General features: G+C 45.1%; 2 protein-coding genes across 2 annotated transcripts in view; both read right to left on the bottom strand.

The window, feature by feature from the left end:
• Positions 1-2253, bottom strand: part of LOC110594811 (myeloid cell surface antigen CD33-like) — a 5734-nt gene extending 3481 nt beyond the window's left edge. Inside the window, 5 exon segments of the mRNA XM_021708533.1 lie at positions 584-727; positions 730-882; positions 1070-1450; positions 1512-1574; positions 2166-2253. Coding sequence (XP_021564208.1) covers positions 584-727; positions 730-882; positions 1070-1450; positions 1512-1574; positions 2166-2253 — 829 coding nt within the window.
• A 9789-nt stretch (positions 2254-12042) lies between these two features.
• LOC103251413 (myeloid cell surface antigen CD33-like) lies at positions 12043-15475 on the bottom strand. The gene is made up of 6 exons (XM_021708532.1): positions 15439-15475; positions 14996-15376; positions 14518-14796; positions 14239-14286; positions 12774-12867; positions 12043-12109 (listed from the first exon to the last, which is right to left on the bottom strand). The coding sequence occupies exons 1-6, from the start codon at positions 15473-15475 to the stop codon at positions 12043-12045; spliced, it is 906 nt and encodes a 301-aa protein (XP_021564207.1).
• Positions 15476-23305: the final 7830 nt, after the last annotated feature.

Raw genomic sequence — 23305 nt, forward strand, 5'->3', positions numbered from 1 at the left:
AAAAAAAAAAAAAAAAAAAGAATTACTGAGAGAAGTAAGTCAAGGCAGGAGGCATGTTTAGGAGATGGATGATGAGGGTCTCGAGACTGGTTCTGTAGTTAATGGCAACCTGTCCTTACTGCTGGCTAAGGGGTGTGTGTGGGGAGGGGTTCAAGGGGGGTGAGGAGTGGATGGGGAAGATCTTCGCTCAGGGGGCCATGGGGGCTGAGTGTGGGGAGGGGCCCTGGGTTCACCCACAAAGGGTTCTCTGGTCATCAGGGTGAGTCTCAGATGAGGAGGGGCCCTGCCCTGAGCTGAAGGTCCTGCACCCCCACCCAGGGAGGGGACTCTGTCCTACCTGTGCCATTTCCTGGGTGGACACCAATTGTTGTGCTTATTGGAGTGCCTAGGACAGAAAAGACATTTCCCATTTAGCTGGAATGGGTGTGAGATAAGGATGAGCACTTCTCCCCCTTCCTCAGAATCCACAGAAATGTAGAGCGATTGTCTTTCTAGGTCCCTGATCAGCCAGATGTCAAGGATGCAGCTGGTACTTTGTCCCCAGCCCTGAACTTTCTGTGCTCTCACAGCCTTGGGGTCCCACAGGTCCAGGCCCAACACTCATGGAACATGTTGATCTGGTTGGTTTTCTCTGTGGTTACACCTGCTCCAGGGAACTTCACCTGACATGTGAGGTTGGTACCATGATCCTGGGGCCGTAGTGTGACAGTGAGCACCAAGGAAGGATGGTCCCCGGGATCCGGGTGATGGGAGCAGCTGACATCCAGGAGAAGATGGGGGGCATCCCCTGCTCACAGGCCCAGGGCACAGAGCAGGTCAGATTATTGGGATGTCCAGGTTCCAGGGTCCCAGAGATGAAAACATTGGGTGTGTGGGTCAGGGCTGGTGAAGAAAGGGGGACACGCAGGATCAGGAGGGAGGGTCTGAGGTACGACCCTGAGAGAAGCCCAGTCTCTGGTCCAGCTCCTCCCTGAGCCTCAACCTCCTCCCAGGGCAGAGGTCCCATCCTGTTCCTGCCCTGCAGCTCCATGACCTTTCCCTGGGGCCTCTCCTAGAGCCTGTGACTTACCTGTAACCAGCAGAGAGAGCCGAGGAGAATTGTAACTGTATTTCAAGCTTCCTCTCTCCACCCGGAAGAAGTATTTTCCCTCATCACTCCTTATCGCATCTCTGATGCTCAGGGAGCAGTTTTTGGTCTGTGGGTCCCCAAGGAGGAGGAATCGGCCCTGGGTCTCCTCCTGCACTTTTCGAGCTGCATGGTTTGTGGCCACTGAAGATTCCAGGAAAGGACTGGCCCCTTCTCGGAACCAGTAGCCAGAAGCAGGGGTGGCATCATTCCAGAAATACTTGAAGTAGATGGCAGAGCAGGGCACAACGATGCACAGGCCCTCTTGCACCGTCACCAACTCAGGCACTTCCAGCTTGAACCTCTCCTCCTGAGCAAGGGCTCCTGTGGAGAAGTGAGGGTCAGCTTGGCCCAGCCCCACAGCTGTCTCCCCATGGCCACTCACCTGCCCACAGCAGGGGCAGCAGCATTGGCAGCAGCATCTCTGAGGTGGTGGGTCCCTGGCCCCCTGTGAGAGTAGAGAAGGGGAGGTGAGTGAAGAAAGGCTGTGGGACCCATGGGAGCTGGGAAGGAGCATGTGACATTGGCAGTTTGCAAAAGAGGAACTTCAGATCTACAAAAGATCAGAGTTTACCCCCTCTGCACAGAGAGTAGGGAAGCCCTGAGCCAAGTGACCCCAGAGATCTGCCCAGGGAGGAGCAGAGGAGAAGCAGAGACCACATCCTGATTCCCATGCTAGGCACTTCCTTTGAGCACAGGAGCCTGTGCCAGGGCATTTGTGGCAGAAGACACCTGTGAGCGTCCAAGGTCCTCCCTCTCTGAGGTGCCTTTCTGTGCAGCAGTGTTTACACCAGGGGACTGGTCACCCAGTCCTGCCCCAGAGTCACTGCCCCATCTAGACCCATGGGGTGGATGGTTATGGGGTGGATGTAGGATGCTGTAATGTCTGGGGCAGAAGAAGTGAAGCGGGGTAGGGGCAGTGAAAATGGCAACCATGCTCTCATTCATTTATTCAGTCAGTCATTGTTCAAACACATAGTGAGCATGTCTGTGAAGGTGAGATTGGAGACAAGAAGAGATGTCACTGACCTGGACCTACCCTTGAGATGCCCCAGACGTAGCCTCACGTCGTCACCACACTCACATCCTGTTGGGCTTGAGGGCTGTGGATGCTGGTAGGTTGCCATGTCTCATGGCAGCTCGTTGGGTATTTTGAAATACATATGAGTCAGAATTTTCCCCTGGCATTGAGTACACTGATTGGCAAAGTTTCCATGACATATCAAAAGTAAGAACCATGTAGCATCTTCATGTAAATCAAAAGAGAGAAAACATGTTCCTTGAATCAGTTCAGAAGAAAGCTCTTTTCCATTAATGCTTCTATCCCAAGTGGTGTGGACAGAGACGATTTCTTTTTGGGTCCTTATCATAGAGATTGGCATTTCTTTTCATGTAAAGATAAGCTTTTCACAAGTAAATGTGACTTAAAAGACATATTTTCAGACAACATGACTGAAGCATACAGACAAAATAAAAATTTAAGGTTCAGCTCACATAGTTTTCCATCTCACTTCTTGCAACTCCTGGATACCTGAGATATAATTGTATTTGACACTATGTATTAGTACAATCTTTATAACTATAGTATCTAGATAAATATTCCCTTCCCCTCACTCACACAGAGAGCAGTTTACATCCTCACTTAATAAGAAAAGAACTAAGCTGTTCATAAATAAAGTAACACATTGTAAGTTTTGCTAGCAAGTCAGAATATAGCACATAATGGGAAATGGAGTACAGTTAGTTTTGCAAGTAAAGAAAGTTATACCATGTTCATGGGCTGGAAGATTAACTATAAAGTTGTGGGTCTTATGACATTTCTCTAATGAATATAACTGAATATAATTTGCATGAAATAATACACACCCACCTGAAATGTTCATTTCATTGTGTTGTGACATGTATGTATGGCATTCTTGTGACTGCCACAATCAAGGTATACACCATTTCCACTGCTCCAAGAACTTTGTGAAATCTCTTTGCAGCTCACTGTGGTCTCTCTTATGGTGAGTTAGCCTGTTGATTTGAGAATTTCCTAGAAATATACTTATTTCTGTCTGTATTCTGTCACTGAACATTGATTATGTACTGAAACTGAACCAACCTCTTGATTTGCCTGCATTTCATATGGTGTTATTCCTAAGGAGTATTCCATTGTATGGGTGTGCTATCACCTTTTTAAAAAAAATCTATTGATAGACATTTGAGATTTTCTAGTTTGTGTTAACTATAGTTACTCAGGTAGAAGTCTTTTTATAGACATGTTTTTGTACTCAGTATACTTAAGCTGTGGAATTTTTAGTCAAAGAATATCTGTAAGTACATACTATACCCAATGAAGTATTACACAGACATAAAGAAGAACAAAATCATGGACCTTTCAGTAAATTGAATGGAGTTGGAGACCATCATACAAAGTGAACTATCACAGAAACAAAGAGCTGAATACTGCATGTTCTCACTCCTAAGCAGGCCCTGATCACTAGTCACATTACTACAAGGATGGGATGGGCAGTCACTGGGCACTGCTAGGGGAGAGAGGATGAAAAGATGGTAGGGGACACATGACAACACAAAAAATTCCAAGTCCACTACCAGAGAGAGTAGGGTCAGTTAGAAGGACCGACTTCACCTGTGTGCAGTCTACTTATGTAGTAAATCCCCACTTGTACCCCACATCTCTATAATAAAATAAAAATAAGGGCCGGGCTCGTTGGCTCAGCCTGTAATCCCAGCACTTTGGGAGGCCGAAGCGAGTGGATTGCCTGAACCCGCAGGTTCAAGACCAGCCTGGGCAACTTGGTGAGACCTTGTCTCTACAATAGAATAAAAAATAGCATGGTAGTGCACGTCTATAGTTCCGGCTACTTGGAAGGCTGAGGTGGAAGGATTGCTGGAGCCCGGAAGGTTGACACTGGTGTGGCTGTGAGTGTGCGTGCCTCTGCACTCCAGCCTGGGTGAAGGAGTGAGACTCCAACTCAAAAAATAAAAATAAAAAAAAAAGAAATGAAATAAAAATAAAGATATCTGTATGTTTAACATTACTGAGAATTTGCCAAACTATTGTCCAAATGGTTTTGACTTTTACCACTCTTCCCAGGCACATGCCAGAATTCCAGTAGCTCCACACCCTCAATACTTGGTATTATCGATCTTTACATTTTAACAATTTTAGTGAAAGAATAATGGCAGCTTGCATTTAAAAATTTTTAGTGCATTTTACATTTAGGTAGCATCAATTTCACAATTCATCATATGTAATTCAACATGGTTTGATAGATGTATACAGTTGTATAACCACAACCACAGTCAGTACACTGCAAGATGTCATCACTTAAAACATTCTCTCCTGCTGTCCCTTGACATTCAACCCTCCCTACACACTTAATTCTTGTAAAAAAGCAGATCCCTTCTCTATCCATTTGATATAACTTTTGAGGAGTGTCACATAAAAGGAATCATTAAAAACTTAACCTTTAAAGTCTTTATTTGGCTGGGCTCAGTGACTCAGCCTATAATCCCAGCAGTTTGGGAGGCCGAGGCCAGAGGATTGCCTGAACCTGCAGGTTCAACACCAGCCTGGGCAACTTGGCGAGACCTCATCTCTACAGTAAATCCAAAGTTAGCCAGGGTTGTAGCACGTGCCTGTAGTTCCGACTACTTGGAAGGCTGAGGCAGAAGGATTGCTGGAGCCCAGCAGGTCGACGCTGGGGTGGCAGTGAACATGCCACTGCACTCCAGCCTGGGCGATGGAGTGAGACTCCAACTCAAAAAATAAAATAAAATAAGGTCTTTATCCATTCACTTGGTGTAATGCCTTGGTGCATCCTCAAGGCAATGGGGTGTAGAAGTCAAGGATTTGGCCTTTGCAATTGCTGACTCACACCTCATTGTTTCCATAGGCCCCCATTTTGTAGACACACTGGTTGAAGAACATTTGGAATGAGTCCACATTTTGGTGTATATGAAATAAAGTTTGCTATAGTCACACCAGGCCGGGCTTGGTGGCTCAGCCTGTAATCCCAGCACTTTGGGAGGCTGAGGCGAGTGGATTGCCTGAACCCACAAGTTCAAGACCAGTCCCGGCAACTTGGTGAGACCTTGTCTCTACAATAAATCAAAAATTAACCAGGAGTGGTAGCGTGCACCTGTAGTCCTGGCTACTTGAAGGCTGAGGTGGAAAGATCTCCGGAGCTCAGCAAGTTGATGCTGGGGTGACCCTGAGCATGCCACTGCAGTGAGACTCCAACTCAAAAAAAAAAAAAAAATATATATATATATATATTCACACCAAGGATTCTGTGTGTGAGCATAAGGTTTGCCTTCTCCTAGTTAAATACCAAATTGTTTTCCAAAGTGGAGGGAGCAGTCTGCATTCCCACCAGCAGAACATGTGAGTTCTGGTTGCTTCACATTTTCATTCACATCTGGTATGATCAGGAATTTCTAAACTTCTTTTTATCTTTGTTCTACTTTGTAGCCATTCTAATAGGTATGGATTGCTTCCTCATTCTGATTCTATTCAGCAATTTCATCACAAGCAGTGATACGGAGAATGTTTTCATGTGATTATTTGCCATCTGTTTTTTCTTTTTTTGTGAGGTGACTGATCAAACCTTGGGAGATTTTTAAAATTTATAGTAAAATATACATTAAAAAGTTAACCAGTTTTTCCATTTCTCAATGAGTAGGCAAGTGGCATTAAGTACATTCACACTGTGGTACAACCATCAACACCATTGAACTCCAGAAATGTCTTCATCTTCCCAAACTTCCTCCCAAACTGAAACTCTGTATCCAGTAGATGATAACTGCCTGAGCCCGTGGCAACTACCTTTCTAATTTCCTTGAACTTTCCTATTCTAGATACCTCAAATAAGTGGAATCATACAGTCTTTGTCCTTTTGTGACTGGTTCATTTCAAGTACCATAATACCTTAAGGTTCATCTATGTTGCCACTTGAGTCAGAAATTCCTTCCTGTATAGTGCTGAATAACCCTGAATTGTACCTCACATCTTTATTTTTATTTTTATTTTTGAGTTGGAGTCTCACTCCATCACCCAGACTGGAGTGCAGTGTCACACTCACGGCCACCGCAGACTCGACCACTCGGCTCAGGTGATCCTTCCACCTCAGCCTTCCAAGTAGCCGGAACTATAGGTGTGTGTTACCATTCCAGGCTAATTTTTGGTTTATTGCAGAGACGAGGCCTCGCCAAGTTGCCCAGACTGGTCTTGAACCTGCGGGCTCAAGCAACCCACTTGCCTCGGCCCCCCAAAGTGCTAGGATTACAGGCTGAGCCAACGAGCCCAGCTTCTCCACAGCTTTAAAATTAAAAATTAATAAAATAAGACTGAATCATATTCTACCGTATGTACATAACACATTTTGTTAATCCATTAATCCATTGATAGACTCTTGGTTGTTTCTTTTGTGTGTGTGTTGGAGTCTCACTCTGTTGCCCAGGCTGGAGTGCAGTGGCACACTCATGATCAACCCAGCATCGACTTGCTGGGCTCCAGTGATCCTTCCACCTCAGCCTTCCAAGCAGCCAGAACTACAGGCGTGTGCTACCACACCCGGTTAATTTTTTTTTTTGATGTATTGTAGAGGTCTCGCCAAGTTGCGCTGGCTGACCTTGAACCCGTGGGCTCAGGCAATCCACTTGTCTTGGCCTCCCAAAGTGCTGGGATTACAGGTTGAGCCACTGAACTTGGCTTCTTGGCTTGTTTCTACATTTTGGCTACTGTGAACATGCAGCTGTGTACATGGATGCATAAAATCCACATAAGTTTCTGTTTTAAACTCTTTTAGGCATGTAAGGGGGACACAAAAAAACCAGAATTTATTTATTTATTTTTTTGAGTTGGAGTCTCACTCTGTTGCCCAGGCTGGCACACTCATGACAACTGCAGCCTTGGCCTGCTGTGCTCAGGTAATCCTTCTACCGCAGCCTTCCAGGTAGCTGGGACTACAGGCATGCACCACCACACCCGGTTAATTTTTTGATTTATTGTAGAGATGAGGTCTGGCCAAGTTGCCCAGGCTGTGGTCTTGAACCTGTGGGCTCCAGCAATTCTCTGATCTTGGCCTCCCAAAGAGCTGGGATTATAGGCATGAACCACCCCTCCCAGTCCTGGAATTTTTAAATAATAAAATGGCGTATTTATTTTTACATGTTCAAAGTTCAGTCAGCTTCAAAGTACTCTCCATTTGATGTAATACACCTATCAAGACGCTTTTTCCACTGCTTAAAACAGTTTTTGAACTCATCAATTTTGATGCCTTTTAGTGCTTCTGTCATTTTTTGTTTCACCTTTTCCACATTGACAAAACGTTTCCCTTTGAGGACTTTTTTCATCCAGGGAAACAACAAAAAAAAGTCATTCGGGGAAGAGTGGATGAATAGGGAGGGTGGGGCACTGGGTCACGATATTTTTATCAAAAACTACTGAACATTCAGCATGGTGTGGGCAAGTGCATTGTCATGATGGAAGAACCAGTCACATGTTTGTCACAAAAAAATTTTTTTTGAAGCTGAATACAGCCTCTCATGACGCTAGCTGGTACACTGGTGCTGATGGGTCCCTAGACCACTCACTTAGTGGTAGAAGCCTGTACTACAAGGGTCCCACCCTCCAAAAGATAATTCTGATTTTGGGGGATTCCCCTCATCTACCCAGATGAGGAACTGCTGAATGATGCGATTATTCCATTTTATTTTTTTTAACAACCACCATATTTGACTGTATATAGTAGCACTATTTTACATTCTCATCAGTAAAGCATGAGAGTCTCAATTTCTTCACATTTTTGTCAACACTTGAAGTTTCTATTTTAAAAATCAGTAGCCATTGTAAGGGGTGTGAAGTGGAAGGTCTTGCTGTTTTGTCATTTATTGCAAAGTATACAACATGATGTTTCGCTATTGTGCTTCTGATTGGCATTTTCCTAATGATTAGTGATGTTGAACAACTTTTCAGGTGCTTGTTGGTCATTTGTATATCTTTGGGAAAACCTCTTCTCTTTCATGTATTTTAAATTCAGAGGGCACATGTGCAGTTTGCTCCCTTTTCTGTTCACTCTCCTTACTGTGTCCTTTATAGAACAGCAAGCCTTTGTTCCCCAAAACATGTCTCACTCATAAGATGACCCCTAGTGTGTCAGGACATCAAGCAGCAGGGCAAAGAAGAATAAAATGGGCCTGATGCAGTGACTCAAACCTATAATCACAGCACTTTGGGAAGATGAGGCGAGAGGATTACCTGAGCCCAGGGGTTCGAGACCAGCCTGGACAACCTGGTGAGACTTCATCTCTAGAATATTTTTTAAAAAAACTTAGCTACTTGGAAGGCTGAGGTGGAAGGATTGCCTGAGCCCAGCAGGTTGACCCTGGGGTGGCTGTGAGTGTGCCACTGCGCTCCAGCCTGGGTGACAGAGTGAGACTCTGACTCAAAAAGAAGAAGAAGAATAAAACAGAGCTGAGGTCTGGAGTGCAGATGGGAGCATCCTAGAGGTGCTGAAGGTCACATGGTGTGTGCAGTGCATTGAATAATGGCCAAGAGCAGAAACCTATGTCTTAGTTCCTGGAACTTGTAAATTCTACTTGTATGTAAAAGAGTCTTTGCAAAGATGCTTAAGTTAAGGATTTTGACCAGAGGAGATCATCCTGAATCCTGTAGACTTTTTTTTTTTGGTACAGGGGCTCACTCTTTTGGAGTTCAGTGTCATGATCCCAGCTCACTATAGCATTGACCTCTTGGACTCAAGAAATCGTACCACCAGGGTCTCCCAAATAGCTGAGCCTACAGGCATGCTCTACCATGTCTGGCTAATTTTTGTACTTTTTGTAGAGACAAGGTCTTACTATGCTGCCTAGGCTGGTCTCAAACTCCTGGGCTCAAATGATCCTCCCATCTCTGCCTCCCAAAGTGCTGGGATAGCAGGTGTGTGCTACTGTTCCCAGCCCAAGTAGATTCTTTTATCCAATCACAAGTGTCCTGAGAGAGTAGCAGACATAGATTTTTTTTAAAAAAATTATTTATTTAAGTATTTAAAAGATGTAGAGACAGACAGACATAGATTTGATACACACAAAAAGTGGTGAGGCTATGTGATCACAGAGGCAGAGAGAGGAGGGGTGTAGCCAGAACTCAGGGGTTACAGCAGCCTCAATAATCTATAAGAAACAAGCAATATGATTCATCCCCAAGTCCCTGGAAAGAATCTGGACCAATGGATACTTTGATATCAGCCCATGGAGACAGATGTAGAATCCTAGGCTCCAAAACTGTGAGACAGTAAATTTAGGAGGGTTTTGTTAAAAGAAGTCAGGCTTGTGATAATTTCTCACAGTTTATATGAGACTAACAGAAGGAGGAATTCGTTGATCATCTGTGGGAGACTGTAGGAAACTGAGAAAAGTCCTTCTCCAGACCCATTTCTGTGCTCCCCTTCGCAGCAAAACTTCTCAAAGAGCTGTTGATCCTCATTCTTCCCACTTTCCTTCCTCTGATCCTTTCCTGAACTTGCTCCAGTCAAATCCTTCAAATGGGCTTTGTCAATACCTCATGTTATATAGAAAATCAACTCAAATCTGATTAAAGACTGAAACACAAAGACAGAAACTCTACAACTCCTAGAAGAAAACAGAGAGAAGAAAGCTTCTTGGCATCATCAAAACAAAAACATTTTTGGACATGATACCTAAAGTACAGGCAATGGAAGCAAAAATGGACACGCAGAATTACATTCCTCGAAAAAGCCTCTGCACAGCAAATGACGGACAATAAACAAAGTGAAGAGAGACTACTTACAGAAGAGGAGAACATGTCTGCAAACCATATGTCTGGTAAGAGCTTAGTATCCAGAATATATAAGAAACTCAATTCCATAGCAAAAATACAAATAACTCTTTTTAGAAGTGAGCAAAGGACTTGAATGGAGAGTTTTCTAAAGAAGACATAGAAATGGTCAACAAATAGCCAACATGGCCAGGGAATCATCAGGGAAATGCAAATGAAAACCACAATGAGATACCATTCCTTGTACGTACATAACACAAATTGTTTATCCATTCATCTGTTGATAGATTCTGCTAGGATGACTGTTATCAAAGAGGTAGAAGATATCACATGATGTCAAGACAACACCAATTACAAATGGGTATCCTCTTCTCCATCGGGAATCACCCTTGTGTTATCTCATCTATTATCACTTTACTATAGTTGTGCAGGTACCATCTCCAACCTGGATCCTCTCCTGATCTCCAAACACTTGTATCCAACTGTCTCCCTCTTGTCCCCATTTGGATAACAGCTGGGTCCTCAGAATTAACATCCTCCCTCAAGGCCCTCCCTCTACAATTCTCTATAGAAATAGCTCTTTCCTTCCAAATGCTCTGGGGAACACTGTGACATCATCCTGACCCTTCCCATCTCTTCATTGACCACATAGATAGAAAATCCTGTGATTCTGACCTTCCACACACATCCCTAAATATGTCTTCACCCAACCTGCCTCCCTGGTTCAAGCCCTCGTCCCTCGTCCTGGAGGATGCAGTGATGCCTTCCCATCTCTCTGTGATTGCCACGACCCATTTGAGCCTGTTCTGACCAGGGAGGTCAAGGAGTCTTGTCAGGGGGAAAGTCCCGGTGTGGCTCTGCTCTCCCCAGGTCTCCAGGTTCCTGTGTGGCCTCAGGGCACCATGCGGTCTGCACCATCCTCCCCACTGCTCCCTTCTCCTGCCATCCTCTGCCTCAGACCCGGGCTTCTGGGTGCATTCTCAGTTCCCAGAGCTGTTGCCTCTGAGCACTGCACGCCTGTTCCTCTTTCCCTTCTCCTGGGAGACTTTTCTCTGAGGCAGACACAGCTGCATCCTCACCCTCTCCACGTCTCTACCCAGACATCACCTCCTCAACCATCAGATCCAGACACTGTCCCCTGGGATATCTTATACTTGTTTTTTCCTGAACCATCACACAAACATCACCATCCCATATGCTCTCATTTTATTTATTATTTGTCTCTTTCATTTCTGTCCTTCTAGCTTTCATAACAACAGCTTATCGATGACAGATATATTTTAGACTGTGTCTACTGAGAAACCCCGAGCCAGTATAGCGATGCTGGCATATGGTAGGTGTCCAGTATATTTACTGAAGAATATAAACAAATGAGTGAATGTCACTCACCACTTAGTCATACAAGAATTGCACACACCTGGGTGACATTACAGCCTGAGACTGATGAACCATCATGACCTGGATAGGCAGGAATGGGGAGGGAAGGACGATTCAGGAGAAGGAACCACTGAGGCAGTCTCTGAGTCACAGGGGGCTTGGTTCGGTGGATGTGGGAGATGTTGGGTGAGGCAGGGAGAGGAGGACTCAGGAGGAGAGTGCAGCAGGGACAGACTGTGCGCGGCCCTCAGTCCAGGCATGGGCATCTCACTCTCCAGCAATGGAGGGAAACATGGCCGTTCAGACTTGGAATACTTGGATGAGGAGGCACTGCAGCAGTCTGGAGGCCTGTGCTGGAAGAGAGAAATGGAGGCAGGAGGGAAGGGGAGTTCAGTGACCAGGGAAGAGGTGAGGCCGCAGGAATGACCAGGGTCAGGATGGAGAAGAGGGCACCAAGAGAAACTGTGCTAAGGGGAAGGAGGGAAGAGAGTCAGGGATGGATGGGATCTGGGGGAGGGAGGGAGGTCAGGGTGGGGAAACACACCCTGGTTCTGGCTTTAGAGATGGGGCTGCCGTGTTGTCAGCATAACGGGGATTCTGGGAGAAGTGGGTTTGGGCAGGAAGATGTGTGGCTTCACTTTGGCTGTGCTGAGCATACCACTTGGAGAGGCCACCCTGTAGGTGTCCAGTGGGGTGGTGGGTGGTGAGATGCCCATGACACTTGCCTCTGATATTAGCCCATGACACTGTATTCATTCTCCTCAATCACAGGTGACCTTGCGGTCTTCCTCCTGTGGAAACTGAGAGAAGAGACCATGGTCTGTCACTGTGGTCATATTGGGGTGCAGAGGCCAGTGGAATCCCCTTCCCAGTATGTTGTTAACAGTCTGAAATGGACACGAGGGCTGAAGAGCAGGTCTGACCGGCAGTACCTCCACGGTGAGGGCAGGAACCTCCCTGGCATTTGGCCCACGGTTGGGACAGACACAGACCTGACTACAAATGTCCCATGTGGAATTTTCCCCACAACTCAACCTCCTGCCTGACCCCTTGCCTTCTTCTTTTCTTTTTTTTTTGAGTTGGAGTCTCACTCTGTCACCCAGACTGGAGTGCAGTGGCCACTCCCGGCCACCGCAGCCTTGACCTGCTGGGCTCCGGCGATCCTTCCGCCTCAGCCTTCCGAGTAGCTGGAACTACAGGCATGCGCTACCACACCTGGCTAATTTTTGATTTATTGTAGAGATGAGGTCTCGCCAAGTTGCCCAGGCAGGTCTCGAACCCGCAGGCTCAGGCAATCTACTCACCTCGGCCTCCCAAAGCGCTGGGATTACAGGCTGAGCCACCGAGCCTGTCCCCCTCGCCTTCTTACACTGTACAAGTGCTCTTGGTTTTGAGATTCTGGGATACGGTGACACGTCCCCCACCCTCCTCTTTCTGCACCTTGATCCCCAGGGCAGTGCTCACCTGAGGAAGATGAAGCAGAGGCAGAGAAGCAGGATCTTCACAGCCACGACCACAATGGACAACAGAAACACCTCTGCCAGGGCCCCTGATTTCCCTGCAAAAACACTGGATGAGGCCGATTGACCTGCTCAACCACATGGTGTGCTTTCTCTCCCAATTGGACTTGAACATGGGTGATCTGGGCCTTTCTTATATTCCTGGATGGGGAACCACATTAGTCCAGGGCTCACCCCAAACCACATCCCGACTGTCCAGCAGTTGGACAGAGAAAAGATACATAAGTTGGACTTTATCAAAATTAAAAACTGTTTTTTGCTGACAAACACAATCAAGAAAGTGAGAAGGCAGACCCACAGAATAGGGGAATATGTCTACAAGTTATAGAACTGATAAGGTCCTAGTGTCCAGAATGTATAAAGGATGCTTACAGCTCAAAGTTCCAACAAACCAAATAACCCAATTAAAAAATAAACAAAGGACTTCAGTAACACCTCTCCAAAAAAGTAGAAATACTAATAAGTCCATGAAATCTGCTCAACATAATACATCACAATGTTAATGAATACCGAAACCCCACGTTACTCCTTCACACAAGAAGACTATAGTTCTTTTTTGGTTACAAAAAAGACAAATGAAAACATTTGAAAGAATATGGAGAACTGCCTGCAACTCTGGTATATTCTGGTGCAATGTAAAGTGTGTGGTCTAGTGGGCAAGAGCCTGGCATTTTTCAAAGCCTTAGACACAGAATTACAATAGGACCCAGCAATTCCATTCCTGGGTATATGCCTAAGAGAAATAAAAACACAGGTTCAAACAAACACTTGTACACGAATGTCTCCTGCAGCATCTTTCCTAATAGCCAAAGAGTGGTCACAACCCTCATGTCCTTCAGCTAAAGAATGAATGGGCATCATGTGGTCTCTCGACACAGTGGGATCTGTTCAACGGACACCACACAGTCCTGGAGGAGGGTGAGGACGGCCCACTCTATGATGTCAAATGACCTCTCAAAACCCTCAGGTGAACAGACCAAGACTCAGATCTGGATGGACACAGGTTGATTCTGGGAAGGAACCGGGCATCTGGGGACAGACTGTGCTGTGCATTTTGGATTTTAACCCATGTAAATAAAGCATGTGCCCAGAAGTACTTTAAATAAAAATAAAAGGACAAGCAGAAGATGTATTCAGGGAATGAATGACTAGGGGTCTTGAGGTTGGTCCTGCTGTGTGCATGTCACCCTGTCCTTGCTGTGGGTCACAGGGGTGTGTGTGGAGGAGTTCGAGGGGAGGAAGGGGTGAATGGGGCAGATGCTCTGGGGGCCACCGGGAGCTGAGGGTGGGGAGGCGCCCTGGTTCACCCACAAGGGGGTCTCTGGTGACCAGTGAGTCCAGGATGAGGAGGGGCACTGCCCTGAGCTGAAGACCCTGCTCCCCTCACCCAAGGAGAGGCTCCATCCTACCTGTGCTGTCGTCTTGGCTGACACTGATCCCTGGGTGACTCAGAGCATCTAGTACAGGAAGAGAGGATTTCTCACAGAGTTGGGGTTGGGACAAGATGAGGGCAGGCACTCCTTCCCTTCCCCAGAAGCCACAGAAATGTTGAGAGACAGAGCTTGTGTTTTTCTCAGTACTTACTCAAGCAGGCCTTCAGGACACAGCCTCAAAGTGTCCCAGCCCTGGTCCTCCTACCCCCAACCCCCACACCCTCAGGGACCTGGGTATCCTGGCCCAGCACTCACAGAACAAGTTGATCTGGATGGTTCTCTCCATGGTCACACCCGCTCCAGGGAACTTCACCTGACACACGAGGTTGGTGCCGTGGTCCTGGGGCCGTGGGGTGATAGTGAGCACCGAGGAGAGGCTGGTCCTAGGACCCAGGGAGGTGGGGGCAGCTGACATCCAGGAGAAGATGGGAGGCGTCCCCTGCTCACAGGCCCAGGGCACAGAGCAGGACAGATTGCTGGGGTTGCCAGACTCCAGGGGCTGGGAGATGAGGATGTCGGGTGTGTGGTTCAGGGCTGGTGAGGAGAGGGGGACACGCAGGATCAGGAGGGAGGTTCTGAGGTATAGCCCTGAGAGAAGCCCAGACTCTGGTCCAGCTCCTCCCCTGAGCCTGACATGCTTACCCAACCCCCTCCCAGGAAGGAGCTCCCATCCCAATCCTGCCCTGCAGCCTGTGACCTTCCCCCATCACTGTTCCTTAGTCTCTGGCCTTACCCATCACAAGCAGAGAGAGCTGGAAAGATTTGTAACTGTATTTTATTCGTCCTCTCTCCACTCGAAAGAAGTATTTCCCCTCATCACTCCTCCTGGCGTCTCTGATGCTCAGCGAGCAGTTGTTTGTCCACAGGTCCCCGAGGAGGCGGAATCGGCCCTGGGTCTCCTCCTGCACTTTTTGAGCCGGGTTGTTTGTGGCCACTGGAGTGTCCTGGTAAACATTGGCCCCTTCCCGGAACCAGTAGCCATAAGCAGGGGTGGCATCATCCCAGGAATACTGGATGTAGAAGACAGAGCAGGGCACAAAGACACACAGGCCCTGCTGCACCGTCACTGACTCGGGCACTTCCAGCTTGAAAACATTCTCCTGAGCAAGGGCCCCTGTGGAGAAATGAGCGTCAACTTGGCCCAGCTCCATGGCCCCTCTCCCTGTGGCCACTCACCTGTCCACAGAAGGGGCAGCAGAATTGGCGGCAGCATCTCTGAGGTGGTGGGTCCCGTGCTCCCTGTGAGAGCAGAGAAGGGGAGACAAGTGGAGGGAAAGGGCTGGGGACCCACAGAGGCTGGGAAGGAGCACGAGACCTTGACGGTTCACAGAAGAGGAACCTCAGACCCACACAAGGTCAGAACTCACTTCCTCTGGGGGAAGCCCTGATCCAAGTGACCCCAGAGAGGAGAGGAGCAAAGAAGCGGAGACCCATGTCAGGCATCTCCCTTGAGCACCAGAGCCCGTGCCAGGTCCTCTGGGGACATCTGAGGCAGGGGACACCTGTGAGTGACCAGAGCCCTCTCATTCTGAGGTGCTTTTCTGTTACACCAGGAAAGGGGTCATACTGTTTTGGCCCCAGAGTCACAGCCCCATTTAGACCCCAGAGGGTGGTTGGTCCTGCAGGATGTAGGTTTTGGTAAGGTTTGTGTGCATTTCTGAGGCAGAAGAAATGAAGAGAGGCTCTAGGGGCAGTGAAGGTGGTAGCTGTTCATGCATTCTTTCTTTCCTTCATTCACCAAACACACAATGAGCATGTTTTTGAAGATGGGGCTGGAAACCGGAGGAGATATCACAGACCTGGTCCCTACCCTTGAAATGTGCCATCCGTAGCCTATCATCCTCTCCGCATTCTCATCCTGTCTGGATTTAGAGCTGTGGACTCTGGTAGTTTGCCATGTGTCATGTCAGTTTATTGGGTATTTTTAAGGCAATAGGAGTATACATTTCCCCGCCCCCGCCAGCATCAAGTACACTGATTTGCAATGTTTCGATGAAATCTCCAAAACTTGAACCATGCAGTATCTTCATGTAAATCAAAAAGATGGATACTTGTTCCATGAATTATTGCAGAAGAAAGTCCTTTTCCATTAATAATCCTATCCAGTGCAGTGTAGACAGGAGTAATTTCTTTTAAGTTCTCTTGATTGAGAGTTACAATTTCTTTCATGTAAAAATATGCTTCTTGTCCAGGCTCAGTGGTCCAGTCTGTAATCCCAGAACTTTGGGAGGCCAAGGCGAGTGGATTGCCTGAGCCTAAGAGTTTGAGACCAGTCCGGGAAACTTGTTGAGACCTTGTCTCTACAATAAAAAGTCAAAAATTAGCCCAGCGTGGTAGTGCACACCTGTAGTTCTGGCTATTTGGAAGGCTAAGGCAGAAAGATCGGTGGAGCCCAGCAGGCTAATGCTGGGGTGGCCATGAGCATGCCACTGCACTCCAGCCTGGGTGACGGAGTGAGACTCCAACTCAAAAAAATATATATGCTTCTCACAGTAAAATGTGACTCTAAAGACATAATATTTCCCAGCAACATGAATGGAATATACAGACAAAATTAAAATGTTGGGCTCAGCTCACATGGCTTTCCATCTCACTCTGGATGTGTGTGTGTGTCTGGCAGATCCTGGATACATGTGAGGTAACACCATATAATAGTAAAACCTCCATAAACAGTAGTATCTCGATCAATGCCCATTTCTTCTTACTTACATAGAAAGCTGTTTACATACTCACTTAAAATATAAGGAACTAAGTCTTTAATAAATAAAGTCATACTCTGTATTAAGTTATTTTAAAAAGTCAGAATGTGGCATATAATAGGAAACAGGACCAAGTCTATAATCCCAGTACTTTGAGATGATGGTTCATATCTGTAATCTCAGCACTTTGAGAGACCAAAGCAGAGGATAGCTGAGGACCGAAGCTCAAGAACAATCTGGGCAACATGTAGAGATCTTGTCACCAGAAAAATTAAAAAAAGATATATAATTGATATACTCCTGTATTTCCAGCTACAGGATGATCCCTTGAGTCCAGGCGCTTGAGGCTTTGGTGAGCTAGGATGGCATTACTGTAGTCCAGCCTGGGTGACAGAGCGGGACCCCATGTCTAAAAATGTTTTTTAAAAAAGAAGTGTTGCCAGTTGGCAATGGAATGTCATTTAGATCTAAAAAGGAAAAAAAGAAAATAAAAGGAAGAAAATGGAGTACATTTGGTTTTATCAGTTTTTACCAATAAAGAAAGTCATACCATGTTCAGGAACTGGCAGATTAAATATAAAGTTGTGAGTTCTCTGATGAGCTTAATTGGGTATAATTTACATGAAAAAAAGGTGCACCTATGTGAAATGTTCATTACAATGAGTTGAACTAGTATACACAGCCTTGGTGTGACTGCTGCTATCAAGAGATACACAACTTACACTACCCTGCGACAGAATGAGACTCCAACTCAAAAATAAATAAATAAAGATAAAATTAAAATAAATATTTATTTACTTATTGATACACATTTGAGAGTTTCCAGTTTATTTTTACTATAGTTATTCAGGCTTTGTAGAATCTCTTCACAGCTCACCATTTCCCCCTCCTGCATGCAGCAACCCTCTATATGCTACCTCTCATGGTGAGTTAGTTTTTTCTATTTCAAGAGTTCCTAGAAATGTCCTCACTTCTATCTGTATTTTGTCACTCAGCAATAATACTTTCTGAAACTGAACCAAGTTGTTTGATATGCCTGCATTTCACACTTTGTTATTGCTAAGTAGTATTCCACAGTATGGATGTGCTATAATCTTTTATTAAATATTTATTCAGCCAGGTGCAGTGACTCAAGCCTGTAATCCCAGCACTTTGGTAGGCAGAGGTGATAGGATTGCCTGAGCTCAGGGGTTCGAGACCAGCCTAAGCAACATGGCAAGCCCTCATCTCTACAATAAATAAAAAATTAGCCAGGCATGGTGGCACATGCCTGTGGTTCCAGCTACTTGGAAGGCTAAGGCAGATGGATTGCCTGAGTCCAACAGGTCAAGGCTGCAGTGGCTGTGAACATGCCACTGCACTCCAGCCTGGGTGACAGAGTGAGACTCCAACTCAAAAAATAAATAAATAAAAATTAAATTAAAATAAATATTTATTCACCTATTGATACACATTTGAGAGTTTCTAGTTTATTTTTACTATAGTTATTCAGGCACAAGTTTTTTTATAGACATGTTTTTATACTCATGAGTATATGCACAAATGTAGAATTTTTCAGTCAAAGAATATCTGTATGTTTAACTTTAGTAGGCATTATCAAACTGTTTTCCAAATGGTTTTGACTTTTACCAACTTCCAAGACACGTAGCAGAAGTTCAGTAACTCCACACCTTCATACTCCACACCTGGTATTCTTGGTCTTAGACTTTAACAATTCCAGTGAGAGTATGGGGTTGTCTTGTGCTTTTAAAAATTTTGCGCATTTTAAATACAGGTAGTATCAGTGTCACTATTTATCATATGCAATTTCATGTGGTTTGACAGATGTATACAACTGTATACCCACAACCACAGTCAAGACACTGCAAAGGCACTGCACTTAAGACATCCCCTCCTGATGTCTCTTGGTAGTCAACTCTTCCTTCACACTTAATTCTTGTAAAAAGGCTGATCTTTTTTCCATTCCTACCTATATGCCTTCTGAAGAATGTCACAGAAATGGAATCATACAAAAGATGTTGCCTTTACAGTCTTTATTTATTCACTCAGTGTAATGCACTTTGTTAGGGTATGGAGGGTGAGGGTGGATGGGTAGATGGGGAGACTCGGCACTGCCAGAGCCAGCATGCCAGAGGTACGTGCTGGCAACCAGAAATCCGAGCAATGCAAAGATTTGCAACACACAAAGAGGTGAAAAAAGAAAAGATTTGTTTAAGAAAAGTTCACTTCCCACAGAGAGGAAGCGGATCTACACTCTAGATAAGTGTTGCTCCCATAGCCCCCTTAGCCCCGGCTTAAATCCTTTCCCTCGGAAGTGTTGTAATCAGGTAGATGTGACTGCTGTGACTTCCTTGTTGACCACCTGTGAATGTCTTGGAGACTCTGAGGGAGGTCCTGGTCACCATGCACTGAATATACAATGGGTTGATACTGGTCGTGCTTGAGAAGTCTGGGTTTCTAAAAAAATAAATTACAATAGGCTGGTACCGGTCATGCTTAAGGAGTCTGTGTTTCTGAAAAGACACAGTCGGCAAAGATAATCTTTACCTAGAGTATGCATTTCTCCAAAACATAGCTTTTTAAACATTGTATTAAACTTTAGGAACAAGATAAACATTGTATTAAACTTTAGGAACAAGATGAAAAAAGGGATATCTCCAGGACATAGCTTCTACTTCTTCCTCATCATATTAGGGTTTAAGAACAAGATAAAAAATGACTTCCCAATCTCAGTCGGTCCTTTCACATTTGAGGGTCATCAATGTGATGAGGTGTATAAATCAATACTTTGGTTTTTGTAATTGTTGACTTACCCCTCATTGTCTCCATAGGTCCCCAGTTTGTAGAAATTTACTGGTTGAAGGACATTCAGAATGCTTCCAGGCTTTGGTGACTATGAAATAAAGCTGCTATAAATATTGACAGTGAGGATTCTGTGTGTAAGTATAAGATTTTACTTCTCCTCGGTAAATACCTAGGAGTCAGTCAGGTGTTTGGTCACGTGGTGAGTGTAAGTGCAAATTTACACGAAATTGCTGAAGTTCTCTCCAAAGTGAATGTATCATTTTGTATTCCTATCAGCAGTATATATGAGTTCCCACTGATTCCCGATCTTATTATCATTTGATATTAGAATTTTATTTATTTATTTATTTTTTTGAGTTGGTGTCTCACTCTGTCTCCCAGATTGGAGTGCAATGGCCGCTCCCGGCCACCGCAGCCTCGACCTGCTGGGCTCCGGCAATCCTCCCGCCTCAGCCTTCCAAGTAGCTAGAACTACAGGTGCGCGCTACCACGCACGGTTCATTTTGATTTATTGTAGAGATGAGGTCTCGCCAAGTTGCCCAGGCGGGTCTTGAACCCGCGGGCTCAGGCAATTCACTCACTTCAGCCTCCCAAAGGCGCGGGATTACAGTCTGAGACACCGAGCCCAGTTGATATTAGAATTTTAAAAATTTCTTTTTTTTTTTAGCCATTCTAATGTGGCTAAAACCTATCTCATTCTGGCTCTAATCTATTATTTCAAATAGCAAATGACATTGAGAGTGTTTTCTTGGGAGTATTTGCCACCCATTTTTCTTCTTTGGTGATGTGGCTGATTAAATCTTGGTGATCTTTTAAATTTGTAATAAAATATACATAACAAAATGTATCATTTTAACCATTTTTCAGTGTGCAGGTAAGTGGCATTAAGCACATTCAGAATGTCGTGCAACCATTAACACTATTGATCTTCAGAAATTTCTTCATCTTCTGTAATTAAATAAGTCCCTGATTCATCCTGCCCCAGCCCAAGACAATCAGCTTTCTATCTTCCCTGGTTTATGCATTTGCCTATTCTAAATACCTCATATTAGTGGAATCAGACAGTATTTGTCCTTTTGTGCCTGGCGAGTTTCATGTAGCATAACATTGTCAAGGTTCATCTATGTTGCAAAGGTGTCAGAACTCCCTCCCTTTATAAGGGTGAATAATAGTCTACTGCATGCGTATGACACATTTTGTTCATTCATTTATCTGTAGATGGACACGGCTTACTTCTACATTTTAGCTACTGTGAATGCCATGGACATGGATGCATAAAAATCTGCACAAATCTCTGCTTTCATCTCTTTTGGGTATACCCAGAAGTTGAATTGGTGGGTAGTATGATCACTCCCTTTCTAATTAATTAATTTATTTTTTGAGTTGGAGTCTCACTCTGTTGCAGCCTTGACCTGCTGGGCTTTGGCGATCCTTCCGCCTCAGCCTTCCAAGTAGCCGGAATTACAGGCATGCGTTACCACGCCTGGCTGATTTTTTGATTTATTGTAGAGATGAGGTCTCGCTGCACCGGCGGGTCTTGAACCCGCAGGCTCAGGCAATCCACTCACCTCAGCCTCCCAAAGGCACGGGATTACAGTTTGAGCCATCAAACCCGGCTCCCTTTTTAATTTTTTGAGAAATCAACATGCTTCTCTCTGTAGTGCTGCACTATTTTACATTCTCACCAGCAACGCACAAGGATGCCAACTACTCCACATCCTTGTTAATACTTGTCATTTCCCACTTTTAAAAAATAGCAGCCATTATAATGGGTTTACATGTTTTGCCTTTTTGATGTTTTATTCTTTGCTTATATTTAAGGTGCCCAACATGGACTTTTGATAATGTACTTTTGCATTTCCCTAGTAATAATTGATGTCGATCATTCTTTCAGCATAATATTGATTTTTTTTTTTTTTTGAATTGGAGTCTCACTCTGTCACCCAGGATGGAGTGCAGTGGTACACTCAATGGCCACCGAAGCCTCGACCTGTTGGGCTCAGGAGATCCTTCTCTCTCAGCCTTCCAAGTAGCTGGAACTACAGGTACACGCTACCATGCCTGGCTAATTTTTTGATTTGTTGTAGAGATGAGGTCTCACCAAGTGGCCTAGGTTGGTCTCAAACCCTTGGGTTCAGGCAATCCTCTCACCTCGGCCTCCCAAAGTGCTGGAATTATAAGCATGAGCCACTGCGCCTGGCCTCTAGGTGATTATTGACCACTGGTATATCTTTGGAGAAATGTCTATTTGAGACTTTTATCTATTTAAATTTTTTAAAAATTTGTTTTCAAGAGGGTACACATGAGTTTTCTTACACAGGGTCATTGCATGATGGAGAGGATTGGGTTTCTATTAAGCCCATCCTCCAACGGGTGTGCATGGTACCCAACGGGTAGTTTTTTTAACCCTTGCCCTTCTCCCTTCTCCTTTTAAAAGTTTTCAGCATCTGTTGTTCTTATCTTTGTGACCATGTGTACCCAGTATTTAGCTCTCACTTATAAGTGAGAACATATGGTATTCAGTTTTTTTGTTTCTGTGTTAGTTTGCTTAGAATAATGACTTCCAGGCCAGATGTGTTGGCTCGCGCCTATAATCCCAGCACTTTGGGAGGCCAAGGTGAGAGGATTGCCGGGCCCTCAGGTTCTAGACCAGCCTGGGCAACTTGGCGAGACTTCATATCCACAATAAATAAAAAATTAGGCCAGGTGCGGTGGCTTAGCCTGAAATCCTAGCACTTTGGGAGGCTGAGGTGAGAGGATTGCCTGAGCCTGGGGCTCGAGACCAGTCTGACAACTTGGTGAGAACCTCATCTCTACAATAATTCAAAAAATATGTCGGGCATGGTAGTGTGCGCCTGTAGTTTCAGCTACTTGGAAGGCTGAGGTGGAAGGATCACCGGAGTCCAACAGGTCGATGCTGGGGTGGCCGTGAGAGTGCCACCACACTCCAGCCTAGGTGACCAAGTGAAACTCCAACTTAAAAAAAAAGAATAATGACCTCCACCTGCATCCATATTGCTGCAAACATCATGATTTCATTTTTCTTTAAAGCTGCATATTATCTCATGGTGTATAAGCACCATAGTTCCTTTACCTAGTCCACCACTGATGGGCACCTAGGTTGATCCCATGTTTTTTTTTTTTTTTTAATTATGAATAGTGCTTCAATGCACATTTGAGTGCAGGTATCTTTTTGGTAGAACAATTTATGTTCCTTTGGGTATATATCCATTATATACCCAGTATATATAATACCCAGGATTGCTGGGTTGAATGGCAAATCTATTTTTATTTCTTTGAGAAATCTCTAAGCAAATTTCCACAGAAGCTGAACTAGTGTACATTCTCACCAATAGTATATGAACACTGCCTTTTCTCCACAGTTTTGCCAACATCTTTTTTGACTTTTTTTTTGAGTTGGAGTTTTGCTCTGTCACCTAGGTTGGAGTACAGTGGCATGCTCACCACCACCCCAGCATCAACCTGCTGGGCTTCGGCAATCATTGCACTCCAACCTTCCAAGTAGCTGGAACTACAGG

The sequence above is a fragment of the Carlito syrichta genome, unplaced genomic scaffold (assembly GCF_000164805.1).
Source record: "Carlito syrichta isolate Samal-C Ts95f unplaced genomic scaffold, Tarsius_syrichta-2.0.1 Scaffold142875, whole genome shotgun sequence".
In the NCBI taxonomy this organism is placed as follows: domain Eukaryota; kingdom Metazoa; phylum Chordata; class Mammalia; order Primates; family Tarsiidae; genus Carlito; species Carlito syrichta.